The sequence below is a fragment of the Silurus aristotelis genome, assembly GCF_946808225.1.
Source record: "Silurus aristotelis genome assembly, chromosome: 21".
NCBI lineage: Eukaryota > Metazoa > Chordata > Actinopteri > Siluriformes > Siluridae > Silurus > Silurus aristotelis.
The window spans coordinates 7412578-7430691 of NC_139594.1; the positions used below are offsets into that span (position 1 = coordinate 7412578).

The window sequence follows — 18114 nt, forward strand, 5'->3', positions numbered from 1 at the left end:
TGCCGAAATATGGGAAACAGAATGTTTTAATTATGTTAGCATCTTATATGATGGCCAATAACAACATAAGATACATAGATAATACAAAAATTACAGAAAAAAGTGCATCTATAAAATTATTATTTCATAACTTGTAAACTGGAAGCCATAAACAGAAAGAAAATATATCACTGCGCACGTCATGGACATATTACGCAACGTGGACTGTTTCATAGGTGATTTGTTTCTCTGAAAAGACCTGATCAAACTTGTCTATACTGTTCGTTCCTCTAAATAAATGTGAAGTTGCCTTATTAAGGAAAGGCCTAGGATGTACACCTGTATTAAACTGTAACTATGAGGAAATCTTTTGGAAGTTTTATAAATGATACACCATAGAAAACATGTAGTTTTAAAATATTTAGTTCCTTTCAGAATTGCTTTTGGCAGCGGTGATGTTCATTGCACATTTCACAATGTTTCTAAGGAAATTACAGGCAGTGCTTGTCAGGTTGGTGAAAAAGAAGGGAAATCCTAAATTGTTTACATTTGTATATGCTACCCTACAACATAAACAACAAACCCAAAAATATGTGGACAACAGACCTACACATTCATATGCACTTGTTGCTTATTACAGTTTTTTTTTCCTTTTTTTGTTGTTATAATCGTATAATGTTGCTCTGGAAATTTCATTAAGACCTTTTTATCTAAACTTGTAAAGTGACCACTAGTTATCAAACCAAAACGCATTATAGGTTATACAAATAACAATGTTATAAATGTACACATATATTAGAAGGACAAAAGTTTTGGCGCCAGCACTGCTGAGCAACCAGTGTTGGCCCCTGGATTTAAGCCCTCAACCATATCTACTACAGGAGTGCTGTATCATAGATCAGACCCAAACATCCTAACAAGCTGGGATATGCACAGAAAAGAATTTTACTTTTCTGTAATAGATAGGTGACAAATAAAGGGTCTTATTCTTTTCTCTAAAAAGAGCTCTTCAGTAGTTCTCAAACAAGCACAGGAATCTGGAGGTATATATATATATATATATAATCAGGGGTTGCCAACCTTTTTGACACTGAGAGCTACTTCTTGGCTACCAGTTTGATACACACTTCTGAAATAACAAATTTGCCTAATTTACCTTTAATTATATGGTATTATAAAAAATTTATGATATTCATCTATGTGAAGACACTGATCATATTAATGATTTCCCACAATAATTATCTTGAATTAATTAACTTTATACCAATGCAAGTGTGAGTTAAAAAAAGTACAGCAACAAAAAAATTAGATGCAGCTCACTGGTAAGTGGCGCTATGGTGAGCTGTTTTTAAAAAAAGGCCCGTAATATATACACCCCATTATATCTCTAATTACCCCCTGGAATTATCTCTAATAACATTACAAAAATAATCTCCAAATATCCAGGGAATAATCCCAAATCCTATCCCTTAAATATCCCCAATTACCTGTAGAATGATCTTTAATTAACCCTCCCAAAATATTCCCTAATTACCCCAAGATTGATCTACAATAACACCCTTAAAATAATTCCTAATTACACTAAGCGTAATTTCGAGTCACACTATAGAACATTCTCAAATTACCCCATGCATTAAAGTTTATTCTAAACCCTATTTCCCCAGCACTAATCCCTAACACACCTGTATAATGTCTAATCTTACACCTAGTCCAGTCCATGATTATCCTAAGATTTATTAGACCAGGTCTTCTAGAATTTTTTATTTTTTTCACAGTAATAATAATAATCTGTAATGACTCATGAAATCTTATGTTTTTCATAATAGACTCTTTGTGCAGTGTATTTAACTGTCCTGAAATGAATAATCTTGTAATAATCTTTTATCATGTGGTACTAGAAATTACTTGTTTATGTATACTTGTTTGTAATTCTCTTGGGCCCATATGCCTGGAATACTCTGCACCCCCCCCTAACGGCGCCCCTGGCTACAAGTACAGTAAGTTTCTCAGAAATCTCCTTGTTTCTTTTTTCTCATGCCCCTGTTGTTCGACATGAATGTGTTCATGAGTAATGCGTTGCTGGCTTAAAGCCCAATCCTGTAACGGGGGAGTGGAAGAGACAGGAGGAGGAGGTGCTGCTTCTGCTGCTGGTGGAGTTGGTGTAAACCTTCTTCAGTGCGCTACAATGTAAACTTGTTAATACAGGACATGTGCTATAGGTCAGGACAGAAACCAAACAGATCAGACTGTGATCCCAGGAGAACTTGCAAGTCTTGTCTTCTACTTCCTGCCTCAACACAACGGTGAGTTCCTGAAGCACGCTCAATGCTCTGAAGTAGCTGGTTATAAAAAGAACCCTGCTCATTACTCTTTGCTATCTATCTATCTATCTATCTATCTATCTATCTATCTATCTATCTATCTATCTATCTATCTATCTATCTATCTATGTCTATCTGTGTGTGTGTGTGTGTGTGTGTGTGTGTATATATATTTTTATTTTTTTTGTTGTTTCCCCTTTAGAATCAGAGGAGACCGATATATAGTTTTTCATTATGCAGCCTAGGATGGGGGCCATGATTTTCATCCTTCATCTAGGCTTTCTAATCACTTTTGGCATGACTGAATCTTCTGAACACCACACCCGAGCAGGCAAGTTTGCTGTTAAATTTGCTTTTGCAAAAACACTCTGTCAGTAAGACTATTGAATTCATTCAAACCTTAAAAAAATGATGCTTTCAGAACATAACCTGAATCTGGAATGCATCAACGATTACCTCACAGAGATGATGTGCATTTTGACCCCAGTTCAACTTGACAGTTGCCCTGAATACAGTCTCAATGCCTCTAGAGATAATTTGTAAGTTTCTCAGTGCACTTTAAATTCCTAAGTTAAAAGATCAAACTATGCCAAGGTAATGATCACTTAATTACTATACTTTGTTCTTCTGTTTTTTTCAGTTTGTTCACGTGTGATTTCGAACAGCTAAACTCCAATGCGTGTGAATGTTTATTTTATGTTTTCTCTGGATTTCTTGTCAATGAGGACTACAAGGTTAAAGTGCTGAAAAATAAAAATGTGCTGTTCACTGAAAATATCTCTACTACAGAAAGCAGTAAGTGAACATAACCTCTCACTTATTTACATTTTATGTTTGATGACATTCTTTGCACTATAAAGGTTTTTATTTCTTTAATTCACATGATGATGCCTCTGCATTCAAATGTTTTGAGATGTTTTTGATTTAAGTATCAGCCATTATATAAAAGTGAATAAGTTGGCATGAGAGATAAAGTCTTCTTTAGTTGAGACTCTGTGGCGCTGCAACTTTTGTAGGCCCAGCTTGCTATAACACTGTGTATTTGTCTATGTAAAGGAGTTAACATTTTCTGTTAGTAGCCACAGAGTTCTTTTACGTCTACTGAGTCTTTATTCTGTCTGAAAATCACAAAACCTGATGTATCATTTATCATAGATTGTAGATGCTGTTAAATGTATAGCTGTTACAATTCTTTTACTTGGTCCCTTCATATATAATACATGTTATGTTCCTGTGTTATTTATTTAACTTTATTACATTTATTTGCATTTCTTTTAAACAGTTAAGCCCAAAAAGCCATTTATTGTATCAGTCAATCAGACACAGGATGGAAACTTTCACATTGTAAGTGGAATATGTGTAATAAAAAAACGGACACCAATTTACATATATGACAATTACAATTATTATGTAAATAATAAAAACATTTTTCTTTTCCTTTTTTCCATTCAGGTGACACTGATTAAAGGCCAACAGGATTATTGGCTTGTAGGCCAAAACCTTGAGTCCAATTCCAACTATACTGTGAGAGCAAGAATAAAATCAAACGTAAACTTAATATTCAGTGAATACAGTGATCCATATTGGTTTACCACCCGTTAGGATTTTTATTAGTATTTTAAACCATTTACATAAATAAATAAATAAATAAACATATTTGACCATGTCACATGCATCTGTGTCCTCAGCACTCAGCATCTTTAAATGACATATATAATAAGATAATATTCTATATGTGATTATTCTTATATGATTATATCCATCATATGTGTAATTCTGATCATTTGCATATTTACCATGTATGTAACAAGTATGTAGCAATGCTTTAGTTTTAGTTCAGTGCTGACTTACCTCACCATTCTGAACATCATCAGCCGTTGTGCACTACACATTCTATATGATGCACATTGACACTTTGAGTCGACAGGACTTTGCACAGACTCAACAAACACTCTTATTTTCTTTCTTTTTTTAACATACATATACATTTTTTGTATTTTGAAGTATTATTGCATGCCTTATTGCCTATGTTCGTGGATACTGCTGGAAACTGTAAATAAAGGTTTTTATAATTTTATTTGTACAGCTACTTTAACAATAGATATTGTCATAAAGTTTGATACTTTTGCGCTGCTTTTCAGTAATAACTTTTTATATGTATATACACATTTGCTTAAATGTAATAGTTTAAATATTATGGTCAGGCACATAAAGTGGTATAGTGTAAGTAAATTGTCAGTTTTTAATTGTATGTAATTCATTTTTTACAAGACTTCTACATAACTTAGCTTGAACAACGGTAAAAAAGTTTCAAAACTTGCATATAAATCATAGTTGATTCTTCAAACGGGAGGATTGATGATCTGTCAAAGCAAGTTTAATGTGAGCCTAGAAATGAGACAAAAAGAGCCTGACGATTTTAAAATCTCACAATCTGCAAAAGTTTGATCACAATTTCAGACAAGACAGAATATATGGTAGATTTGTTTGATCATTTTCCCATATTTCATTATTCTGTAATTAGGGAAAATAAGATTCAACAATCAAAAATAATACAGCAAAAGAGAATTCTGAAATTATCTAAATTTAAAGATTTGATCTCTAGTGCATCTTGGGATGATCTGTATAAGGAATATGATGCTGATACAGCTAGTTTTTGAAAAATGTTGAGAACAATGAAACACTATACAGAAAATATGTTCTAAATACTACTTTACCCTGCTAAGGTGTTTAGGAACTTTGCAGAAATAAATATAATCATTCTATTAGATCTGCAAAAAAAAACAATATTTAGATGAAAAATTTAACAAATGTTCAAATTATATTAAAACCGCATGGACAATAATAAATCAGTTGCTGCAAAGAGAAAAGACTACTTCTAAGCTACCTTTGGACTTTGTGGATGGTGACAATTCTTTAAATAATCCATTTAATATAGCTCAGAAATGTTCGGTTTTTTGTTCATTACAGTCATAAATTAGCTAATATTACCCTTTTGGAAATGGTGAATCATTGAATTATATATCAGAATATTTTACTATTATTTCTATTTTTAAGTGATCAGAAATGTAAGAAATAAGTCAAATTATTGAAGAACTTCAGCTGGTAAAGATAATATTTCAGTTTTTCTTGTCAAACAGGTGAAATTTATCAGTATTGAAGCCACTTGTTCACATTTTTCTCTTTCTTTATAAACAGGCATGGTACCAGAGGATTTAAAGATAGCTAAATTTTTTAATCTGTTGAAGCAGATGATCCACAATGTTTTACCAATCATAGACCTATATCTATTTTGTCATGTTTTTCAAAAATTTTGGAAAAAATTGTATATAAACGAATTATTTTTTACTCAGATACACAGTCTATTCTTTACAAAAGTCTATATGGATTCTTATATCACTTTGCTTCCCCTAATTGACAAGGTTACCTATGCACGTGAAAAGCAAGTCAAAAGCGTTTGATACAGTTAATCATTATATTTTATTGAAAAAGATGTATAAATATGGTTTTCATGATCTTACTTATAAATGGTTAAAAACATTTTACATTTCAAACATTTTTAATAGAAGACAGTTTGTTTAATTTAAAGGTTGCAATTCCAGCAAAGCAAGATTACCCTGTGGGGTTCCTCAGGGGTCCATACTTGGACCATTATTGTTTTTTATTTATATAAATGATTTGTCAAATGTTTTTCCAGTAATATATGCTGACGACACAACTAGTTCTCTCTCACTCTAATTTTAATTCAGTGATCAAGAGTGCAAATAATCTTTAAATATAAAAAAAAATCTATGTGTGTGTATGTATGTATAATCTTTTATTATTTTTTAGTGGTCAACAGATATACCATAAAGATCTATCAAAAGTAACAATTGAGTCAATTGAAGTGCTGTAAGTGTCAACTACAAAATTCTTATGAGTTTTTGTTGATGAGACTTTGAGGTGGAGGCAACAAGTTGACTACATGAGCAGTAAAATACATAAATCTACTGGTATATTAAAGAGGGTTAAGCATTTTGTTTTGCAAATTCACAGGTCGTAACGTAACATCAATTTTCAGATTTTTATCTTCTTAAAATTCTCCCTTGTAGAGGTCAATATTTGATAGGATTTGAGCGTACTAAATTATGGAATGGTTTATCCCATGTGGCAAAAGAATGTTCTTCTTGAACATGCTATAAAAGTCGAATAAAGGATAAATTTCGTGTTGCTTTGTAATTTTGTTATTGACTTGACTTGACTTGCTGGGTTTTTGACATAATTTCATTAGTTGTTGATTTCTTTATTGTTTAGGTAGAGGCTTTAAATAAAGCCTTTTGAGTTTTTTGCCTCTCCCTGAACATCTGTATGGATTATACTTTTTATTTTTTGTCTTTTTTTATTGTATTTATTTTAATCTTATGCAAAAGAAATAAATCTCATCTCATCTCTCTCTCTCTCTCTCTCTCTCTCTCTCCACACTCTGAGAACTTCCATGCAGACTGTTCTTTTCCCAAGATTCCAAATCGTGAGGCACTGTTCTCGTTGGTATTATCTCCAGATATTAATAAAAGTTGTAGTACATCTTTTAGAACCTTACATATCAGCAAATTTCCATGCAAGTGCAATACGCACTAAAACCTCCCCAATCACCCGAACAAGGAACCAAGCAGAGGACGTTTTTAACAGTGTTTAATGCTCCTTCCCTTACCAAACACAAGAGAAACATCATCTACATTGTATGACTAAGACTTCTTTCATGCAGACGCACTCGGTCTCAACCAAACAATGATACATGTCTGGATTCGGTACTTCAGGTAAATGTTTAACATTCTGAGTGAAAAGTTGTCACCTCAATGTCTGATTTAAGGGCTCTGCTATTTACATATTATCATCTATTTTTTTTATTTTATGAATATCTTAACTGTGCTGTTTTAACTGAATTAAAAAAGTAGGCGTTAGATATTTAATTTTGACAGGTCTGTGATTTAAAAATGGCGTCGCCGGAAATGCTTTGGGACCTGACATGCGCAGTATCATCGCAACGCGTTTGTTATTGTTTACTTCTTAAAAATGGTCTATATTTAAAGATAAATAAAGTTCGTGTCTGTGCTTACTGAAGAAGTTTATAAAGTTTGTCGTCTCCGATATTTTTCAATCCCCCGTCCTCCTGCGCCTGTTAACACTGGCCGAATCCAAATGGCTTCCTGAGCATACATGTAGATCCCTACAAAGTGTTTATAAACGGTTAGTTTGTGCCCTATGTAGTGCACTTATCTGCGGAATAGAGCCGTTTGGGATGAAGACAGACACTGGCTGAAAAACAAATATTTCACTTATAGACATTCTTAAATTACCCCATGCATTACAGTTTAATCTAAACCCCATTCCCCCAGCACTAATCCCTAACACACCTGTATAATGTCTAATCTTACCCCTAGTCCAGTCCATGATTATCTTGAGGTTTATTAAAGATTGGCCCAGGCCTTCAGTGTAATCTAATCACACCTTTAGGAAATATTTTTTAGAGTAATAATAATAATCTGTAATGACTCATGAAATCTTACACACATTGCCATAATAGACTCTTTGCGCTGTGTATCACTGTCCAAACATAAATGTGTTCATGGGTAACGCGTTGCTGGCTTTTGTTCTCCGTGTCTACTTTAGTAAAATGGGAGGAGTGAAGCTTCCTTACGATTTTCCAGAGAACTGCCTTGGTTCAGTGGTTCCAGTAAAAGCAGTAAAAACACGCCCATTCTGCCCAATCCCACAACGGGGAAGTGAGAGACAGGAGGAGGAGGTGCTGCTTCTGCTGCTGGTAGAGTTGGTGTTCCCTAAACCTTCTTTAGTGTCACCCTTGCGCTACAATGTAAATTTGCTAATACAGGACATGTGCTATAGGTGTAAAACTCAGGACAGAAACCAAACAGATCAGACTGTGATCCCAGGAGAACTTGGAAGTCTTGTCTTCTACTTCCTGCCTCAACACAACGGTGAGTTCCTGAAGCGCGCTCAATGCTCTGAAGTAGCTGGTTATAAAAAAATCCATATATATATAGGCGTGTTTATATATATATATATATATATATATATATATATATATATATATATATATATATATATATATATATTTGTGTGTGTGTGTGTGTGTGTGTATATATATATATAATATTTATGGTTTTCTTTTTCTTTAATAAAAAAAAAATAAAATCCTCATATTCTTTCATTTTCATTATGCAGCCTAGGATGGGGGCCATGATTTTCATCCTTCATCTAGGCTTTCTAATCACTTTTGGCATGACTGAATCTTCTGAACACCACACCCAAGCAGGCAAGTTTGCTGTTAAATTTGCTTTTGCAAAAACACTCTGTCAGTAAGACTATTGAATTCATTCAAACCTTAAAAAAATGATGCTTTCAGAACATAACCTGAATCTGGAATGCATCAACGATTACCTCACAGAGATGATGTGCATTTTGACCCCAGTTCAACTTGACAGTTGCCCTGAATACAGTCTCAATGCCTCTAGAGATAATTTGTAAGTTTCTCAGTGCACTTTAAATTCCTAAGTTAAAAGATCAAACTATGCCAAGGTAATGATCACTTAATTACTATACTTTGTTCTTCTCGTTTTTGCAGTTTGTTCACGTGTGATTTCGAACAGCTAAACTCCAATGCGTGTGAATGTTTATTAAATGTTTTCTCTGGATTTGTTGTCAATGAGGACTACAAGGTTAAAGTGCTGAAAAATAAAAACGTGCTGTTCACTGAAAATATCTCTACTACAGAAAGCAGTAAGTGAACATAACCTCTCACTTATTTACATTTTATTTTTGATGACATTCTTTGCACTAAAAAGGTGTTTTTCATTAATTAACATGATGATGCCTCTGCATTCAAATGTTTTGAGATGTTTTTGATTTAAGTATCAGCCATTATATAAAAGTAAATAAGTTGTCATGAGAGATAAAGTCTTCTTTATGACCTCGAGCTTGGCTCACATTGGTTTTATCTTGCTATAACACTGTTATCATAGATGGTAGATGCTGTTAAATGTATAGCTGTTACAATTATTTTACTGGTACTTTATATACTGTATAATTCATGTTATGTTCCTGTGTTATTTATTTATTAATTTTATTTGCATTTTTTTAATCAGTTAAGCCCAAAAAGCCATTTATTGTGGCAGTCAATCAGACACAGGATGGAAACTTTCACATTGTATGGGACACCGAATATACGACCAAGGAGCGAGTATTCAACAGTGATCTGATTTCAGAGCTCACCTACTATGTCGAAGGAAACAAAGAAAGCAGAAAATTTGTAAGTGGAATATGTGTAATAAAAAAACGGACACCAATTTACATACGTGACAATTACAATTATTATGTAAATAGCTGACTAGTTTTTTCTTTTCCTTTTTTCCATTCAGGTGACACTGAATGAAGGCCAACAGGATTATTGGCTTGTAGGCCGAAACCTTGAGTCCAATTCGAACTATACTGTGAGAGCAAGAATAAAATCAAACATAAACTTTATATTCAGTGACTACAGTGATCCATATTGGTTTACCACCCGTTAGTATTTTATTCGTTTTTAAATCATTAAAAAATTTTTTTTATAAATAAATACAAATATTTAACTGTATCACATGCATCTGTGTCTTTAGCCCCATCTCCAAATGAATATCTCAAGATAATAATTCCCATCATATGTGTAATTCTGATCATCTGCGTATTTAGCATGTACTACTATTACGACAGGTATGTAACAATGCTTTCTATTGCCTACCCATGGTCTAGAACTGTATTCAACCCTCCAAATCCTTGTACTAAAGGTTTTTATTATTTTATTTATTTGTATAGCTACTTTAACAATAGATATTCTTAAATTTGATACTTTTGCACTGCTTTTTAGCAACATTTTACACTGTAAATGGTCAGTTTTTAATTGTATGTAATTCGTTTTTAAATGCAGACTCCTGACAGATTGGTGGGAAAAGATTCCTACCCCAAAAATAGCCACCAATTTTGTAAAACAGGTAGGCAACAATTTCCCATTAGTTGCAACACGCACTGAAATTACATATTTAAATACTATTCACCTCAACATACACACGTGGCAATATTATGGCAATATTACTGCCAAAATAAATAATTGAATGTTTTTGATGTTTTACAAGGTCCCAAACTTGATGTCATTTCAAAACGACTTTTCACCTGTTCATCTTGACTCGTCAAAAGTGGTCCAAGCTGGGGAGAAGACATGGTGATTTTCTTTTATTTTACAGTATTGAAAAGAAAGTAGCAAATAAAATTAAATAAGCGATATTTTTATCTTAAGTGCTCTTCTAAAGTCTTACTGTTTTCCTGTCCTCAGGCTGGGATCTTCTTTGGTGGATGTTAGAGATGAAAATAGCCTCAATAGCCTTGGTAAAGATGGCAGTTCATCTGAAGTGGTGTATGGCCAGACAGGCAATGAGAGTGTAGAAGACAATAATGCTCACTGGGAGCTTGTGCAAGAATCTCAGTCAACAAACCTTCGTCAAACAAACCTGATGTCAACCAAATATTACAAAAACATGAAACCAAACAGTGATGACATCCAACGGGATAGTGGGAGTAGTTCTGGCTTCAGTAACAAATTCTATATGTTCTCTGTCTCGGACGAGCTTCCCAAACCTACTATGGGCTTTTTCGGCGATATTAATCAAAAGGAAAATGTTTTTCTAAATCTGGCTAAAACCCAGGATCCAGTGATACAGACAGACTTTGAGTACGGCCCGTGTACTGGTTGGTCAGGATCTGAAAACACCAGCCCGACTCAGTACACACCTTCCAGCAACGAGATCATTATGGTCCCCGCATATCAGAGCGTCAAGGAGGTCATAGATTGTGTGCCTACAGACCAAGCATTTATCAGTTCCCATAATGATGTTAATCTGATCATGGAAACGCAAATGTGCAGCCCACAGAATATTTCCTGTGAAACCGGCATCATCCAAGTGGAGAACGGATATAAAGATTTTCAGAGCTTACTCCAAAATTCAGAAGAACAGCAGAGCCTTGCCTGTGAACCCGAGCTAAAACATCTTTGTGGCCCAGTTTTGCATACTCCTCCAGGTATTCAGATTGACTCTTCCTATCACAGGGTTTGAATTCACAACTCAGCCTGCATCATTTTCTCATAATGAAAGATTTTGAATGTTTTCACCATTAAGCAGTTAACTTGTGCTTAAAAAGTGTGTTCTTACAAACTATGGCAATATGAATGATATACATCTACTCTTTGAGTGTTACAATATATTACAATGCTATTGATGCTTTTTACTAACTTTGGCACAAGCCACAGGAAATGCAGCTATTTGCATGAATAAACCTAATAACTCTGCAACAATGTAAAACAAAATGCAGAAGTATTAGAAAAGCAGAAGTATGGGTAACAGAATGTTGTTTTTTATTATGTCAGTATCTTATCTGATGGGCAGTAACACAAGATAGGTTGGAAAAAAACAACCCTGTTATAATAATTTAGAAAATAATAATAATTCGTTAGACATGAGAAACTTTAGTGATGTTCAGGAAAAAGAAAGAAGCGCTTTGTTGTCGTGTAAAATTACAGAAGTTACTGAAAGAAAGTGTAAAACAAACTGCCTGACCACTTTCTTTGTGTTTCTCACTTGAATATAGCAATCTTCAATCATCTACCTTTAACTTGAGAATGTGAACAGGGATAAGAAAGCACACATGAGCCTGTAAGACTATTTTGTATGGATAAACACCCACAGAGCAAAAATTCCAGTTAAATATAGTCAAATAAACAACTATTAAAATTATTTGTTAACTGGAACTCATAAACTGAAAAAAAAAATTAATTGCATGCATCATGGAATGTTTCATAGGTGTTTTTGCCTCTGAAAAGACCTGATCAAACTAGTCTATGCTGTTTGTTCCTCTGAATAAATGTGAAGTTACCTTGTTAAGGAAAGGCCTAGGTTGTATAGAAAACATGTAGTTTTTAAATATTCAGTTCCTTTCAGACTTACTTTTCATTGCACAGTTCCCAATGCTTCTACTTAGCCTGAAGTTTAACTAAACACTAAGGGTCGTGTAAAAGAACAACGCTTGCTATGATTTGTTTAATGTCACCACCACCACTGAGGACAAGAGAGGGACATATTTGGGACAAACTGAAAAATAACAACTGGTTTATTTAAAGATCAAAACACGTCTAGCACGGATATAAAGAAGTACAAGACTGTGGGGACAGATTACTGAATGACGTCATAAACAAACAAACAGTATGGAGCTGGAACAAGCCTGAGAAAATGACTAATGTAAATCTAAATTGCTCAGCTTCAATTCATCATCTGCAACAAGTTACTTTGACTATATATATATATATATATATATATATATATATATATATATATATATATATATATATATATATATATATATATATATATATAAAACAATGACGGAACATTTATGGAATTACGGAGTAAACAAAAACGTGTTAAACAACCCAGAACATGTTTTAGATTGTCCAAAGTAGCTATATTTAACTTTAGTGACAGCTGGGCAAACTCAATACATTTTCTCATCAGATTCTCAAGGTAGTCACCTGGAATGGTTATAAAGTCACAGTGGACTAGACTATAAAGTGAAAGAAAACCAGTCAACAAGTACTCAAATCCTCTGGGAACTCCTCAAGTGTTTTGGAAAACCATTCCAGGAGACTACCTCATTAGCTGACAGAGAATTCCAAGAGTGTGCAAAGCTGTAATCAAACAAAAGGTGGCTACATTGAAGTATCAAAAATCTAAAATACATTCATATTGAACAAAATATATACATATTTTGTTCACTACATCATTTCATAGTTTGAATGTCTTTAATAATTTATGTAAAATTTTGGAAAAAGAAATAAAGAAAAATGAAGGAGTGCCCAATTTGATAAGTGATCTGGTCAAAATCATGTTGCACATTCCCTGCTTGATTTTACAACACAGCATCAGGGACATCTGGCAAACATTGACCAAAATAATGGCTTTAAATGAAAAAATATATATAAATAGTCTCTTTTATTTCTCCTCATATTATTCACATTTAATTCACCCTTTCTGTCATTTTAGCTTCATATTCTGGACTCTTCAGGCCCTGTTACACTTGAACATTTTTTGTTACACTTGCTTTTTATATTTATCAATTGGCATATGCGTGTTAAAATAGCTTTTATCTCTCCTACTGTGGATTTGTTTTTCCATTTACTTGTCATTTCAGCTCTGAAACTTTAACCTTTTTCGAGTTTCATGGGTATTTCCAAATACAAATTATTTATGCCATTTACACACCTGATAATTTACAGGCACATGGTATTTAATACCCTGTACGTGGGAATCCAAAGAAAATCGGCGCTTTCAAAACTTTTGTAGATCTAGCAGATATTTTCGGTTTGGTCTGGCTTGCGTGTGCGGCTCACTGTGTTTGAAGAACCCAAGAAAACTTCCAAAAAATTAAATGTGCACAACAGAGATACAGAGTTCCACACTCGTTCCAATAAACATGCCAGGACGGGTCTGTGGCTCTTGTACTGACATCTAATGAACGGTGTATTTTCAACTTTTCGCCAATTTCCAAGCAGCAGGCTCTCGAATCAGAAATTATTACTCTTGAATAATGAAAAATGTATAGTCCATTGTCTTATGTCTTTTCTTCTGTCACTTACTAACATTCCAGTTTATCATAATATTTAGACGTTAGATATGTGAAAGTTCATTTACTGGCTATTGCTGAGAAACACTTGAATCAGAGGCAAAAATATAACCAAGCAGAAGGAAAAGAGGGTAATGAGTGTACAGGAAATATGTCTAGACTAATGTGATAAATAGTTTGAAGGGAGAAAGGGGTAGTTGGGTTTGATATATTCTATCGTTTCACAAACAAACAAACAAAACACTTTTCCTTGTAATGTGAATGTATCCTTTTACATGTCCTGGTCTATTCATATCAAACACATGACAAGATCTGTCAGAAAAGGTGTCAGGTTTTTACAGTAGATGAATGTGATGACGTGCAAAACATTTTGGCAAACTGAACTGAAACTGAATTAATTATTCTGCTTCTGGTTTATTAGAGTCTCCTGTGCTTGTTTTCGCCTTCGTTTATGATGCATAATAGGCATTGTTCAAGTCATTCAAAGTTGGGCTTTTAAATACATTTATGACAATATAACAATGGCTTTTTAATCATAGCTTTTTCTAGCTACTATATATTGTGGTTTATGTTTATCCTGTGTTTTTTTAAATAGTAACCATGATTGTACCACCAGTAAATACTCGTCCACATTGTAGTTAAATACAATTATTACAATACGATAAAAAAGGAAACAAAATACTGCAAATTTATTCAACTATATTCTGATGTTAGAGTTATTCTGAGGTTTTAATCATAATATATTCAAGCATACCAGTATAAAAAAAAAAAAATGCATGAACATTTACTGTTTATCTAAAAGGTCCACATTTACCAAAGGCATTACTTCTGATTTCTCAGTGTTAGATTTGTTGAGACATTCATTAATGAAGCTGAAATTTCTTGTAAATTTCTTGCTCTAGCGGAATGCCGGCATCATGAGAATTGCAGAAACCACAAAATTTACTGAGGGAGGGCTTTATTGTTCCTTTGTTTACCCCCTTTGGTAAGCACTTATCTTTCAGGTTTTGTAGTTAAGAACTAAAAAAAATTAAGAACATCTACATATGTTGTTACTTTGAGTATTGTACTGCTTAATTGTATTCTGTGCAATTCTTTTCTGCATTATTTTATATTTCTTACAAAATAAAACATTTATACAAAATGTAAACACCTGTCCTTCATTGCAATCCTCGGTTAGGCAATGGGTCTGAAAAGAAACAGTATAAATGTTTTTTCAACAAGTATAAATGTAAATGAGCACATGATTTACAAAGACAATGCAGGAATCTTTCATTGTTGCAGATCCAATTAGAAAAATTACAACACCAATAGTAGCACTTGCATATACTGTACACCTCAAAATATGAGTGGGTTTTAAAAACAGAAGACTGACCTACAGTTGTTTTTGCCATCAGCTCTAAAGGTTTATTGCACTCTATTCACTTGTTTCTGAATCCATTACTTGAAAGCATAAATACAATAATTACTCAACATTTTAGTGCAACACTTTTAGAATGCTTTAATGCAAACGTTTTAACTGCACTCGGATGCCAGATGGATTAAGGAAACGCAGCTTTTATGGCCTGACTATAGAGAAATCAATACTCCATTATCTATTTGTGACTGCAGGACATTTATCTGATTGGCACAACGTAAAACTTTTCCACTTCTTTCACAGGCTTAAATTGCAATAATTTCCTGCCTCACATTAAAGACTGTTCTGGTGTTCTTGAGTTTAAAACAAAACAAGCATAGAGAAAACTTGAGTTGATTCTTACAACACATGCTTGTGCTTTCTAGTGGGTGCGTCATTGATGTTAGTTTTTTTTTTTTTTGAGTGGACAGGACATGATGAAATTTCCCTTTAATTGGGTTATACTGTTTCCTGTAAATGACCAAAAAAATAAGAGCGTCTGCTTTGCAGTGGCACTTGTATATTAGACTTAAGAGCACAAATTTATGAAAATACATTTTATGACAATAGTAAAATACATACCAATCATAATCATGTACAGTATACAAAAGACAAAAACCTCAATCTGCATGATTGTAATATTACAAAGCATAATATACAGTATATTAAGATTAAAAACATTTACCCTAAAAGATAATTATTTATAATAAAGTAATTATCATTTGCTTAGCTATTATTCAATCAGTGCTGAAAAGTGAATGTTTGCCATTTAGATTATAAAACTGACAACACAAACAGTCTGTAGTTACTGATACTTCAACAGCACTCAGTCACTACTGCAAGATTAGTGAAAGCATCAAGTATGGTATGTTATGAAAGATACAAAGCTATATATACAGTACAGACCAAAAGTTTGGACACACCTTCTCATTCAAAGAGTTTTCTTTATTTTCATGACTATGAAAATTGTAGATTCACACTGAGGGCATCAAAACTATGAATTCACACATGTGGAATTATAAACATAGCAAAAAAGTGTGAAACAACTGAAAATATGTCATATTGTAGGTTCTTCAAAGTAGCCACCTTTTGCTTAGATTACTGCTTTGCACACTCTTGGCATTCTCTTGAGGCCTACTTTGAAGAACCTACAATATGACATGTTTTCAGTTCACTTTTTTGTTATGTATATAATTCCACATGTGTTAATTCATAGTTTTGATGCCTTCAGTGGGACTCTACAATTTTCATAGTCATGGAAATAAAGAAAACTCTTTAAATGAGAAGGTGTGTCCAAACTTTTGGTCTGTACTGTATATATATATATATATATATAATAGACAGGGAAAAAAAATCAATACAGATGAAGAACAATACAAGAACTGGAAACATGTGATCTATTTTTTTTTTTTTAGTATTACACATTTTTGTCTTTCATAGCTTGCATACTAAATAACAATTGCTGATACTGATATAAAGTAACGTTTAAACCAAAAGAGCTATATTGAAATTTTTTTGGAAAATATTAAAAAAAGTTAAACTTTGGCTGGATATGTAAGCATAAAACAGACACACAAACAAAATATTTTCTTTTACAACATATTCATACAGCTTGAATGTCCACAAGTATTACAAAATTCTGTAAAATTTAAACAGAAATAATAAGAACCCTGAGAGGGCCACAGGCAGCTCTCTGGTAACAGATCATGTTCATTCTTGCACATCTAATTGTCAGAAGCTCAAAAACGTGTGATGAATCTTTCCCCAAAAAGGTAATTAGGTGTCTAACATTATTATTATAGCTTTCTCGCCAATATGCTTACTGACACAACCTTTCGATTAATCAATCTGTTGTTTTTAATGAATAGGGAAGTGAAGGCCAAGACATGCATTCAACAGGTTATGAACACCAATTTAGACCAGCTAACTACTGGTCTGAATCAGATTTTAGCAGAGCAAGTAGCAACCCAGAAGGTTCCCTGGTGGTCTAGTGGTTAGGATGCGGCGCTCTCACCGCTGCGGCCCGGGTTCGATCCCCGGTCAGGGAACCAACCCCAGCCATTAGTGCCGGTCCAAAGCCCGGATAAATGGGGAGGGTTGCGTTAGGAAGGGCATCCAGCGTAAAAACGTGCCAAATCAAACATGCGGATGATCCGCTGTAGCGACCCCAAATGGGAGAAGCCGAAAGAAAGTTTTAAGTAGCAACCCAGAAAGGAAGACACAGATAATACTTACTACAACAAAGAAATAACATTCGTCATGTTCTTATTACATGATATCTTACACCTCGGATAACTGAGTCAACACACGATAAAGAGAAAATATACACGACATGGCCAAACGTATGTGGACAACCACATGTGCTCCTTCCCCAAACCAAAGGTTGGACACACACTATTGTATAAAATGCCTTTGCATACTGTAGCATTACAATTTCCAATCCATTGAAACAAAGTGTGTTCACCTTTTAGATAAAATGAAGTCTCCTCACCAAACATCAGTTCCTGATCTCACTATAATGATTTGTAGCTGAATGAACAAAAATCCCCATGGCCACAAGTCTCATCGAAAGCTTTCCTAGAAGAACTCCTAGAAGGAGCTTATTATAACTGCATAAGGGTAATACATCTGGAATAAGATATTCAACAAGTACACATTGGAGTAATTATTTGGTTTCTTCATACGCCAGACCAGATAGAGTATTTTAACAATTTCCAT

General features: G+C 33.7%; 1 protein-coding gene across 2 annotated transcripts; it reads left to right on the plus strand.

The window, feature by feature from the left end:
• Nucleotides 1-2076: 2076 nt before the first annotated feature.
• On the plus strand, nt 2077-11814 carry LOC310716879 (uncharacterized protein). Of its 2 annotated transcripts, XM_083524483.1 has the most exons (11): nt 2077-2198; nt 8184-8275; nt 8523-8613; nt 8704-8821; nt 8923-9077; nt 9443-9606; nt 9716-9860; nt 9953-10046; nt 10261-10324; nt 10466-10551; nt 10663-11814. In XM_083524483.1, exons 3-11 carry the CDS (start codon nt 8529-8531, stop codon nt 11438-11440), a joined length of 1689 nt encoding a protein of 562 aa, XP_083380609.1. In that variant the 5' UTR covers nt 2077-2198; nt 8184-8275; nt 8523-8528; the 3' UTR covers nt 11441-11814. The 2 variants fall into 2 exon arrangements, with proteins under 2 accessions (XP_083380609.1, XP_083380608.1); XM_083524482.1 differs by lacking the exon at nt 2077-2198 and having other exon boundaries at nt 8035-8275.
• The last annotated feature ends 6300 nt before the right edge of the window (nt 11815-18114 follow it).

What these genes read in the sequence shown, in the direction of transcription:
- LOC310716879 (XM_083524483.1), top strand. Translation starts at nt 8,529, where the DNA reads ATGGGGGCCATGATTTTCATCCTTCATCTAGGCTTTCTAATCACTTTT. An exon ending in AATGCCTCTAGAGATAATTT is followed by an intron (nt 8,822 to 8,922) that starts GTAAGTTTCTCA and finishes TCGTTTTTGCAG; the next exon opens with TTTGTTCACGTGTGATTTCG. An exon ending in CAAGCTGGGGAGAAGACATG is followed by an intron (nt 10,552 to 10,662) that starts GTGATTTTCTTT and finishes TCCTGTCCTCAG; the next exon opens with GCTGGGATCTTCTTTGGTGG.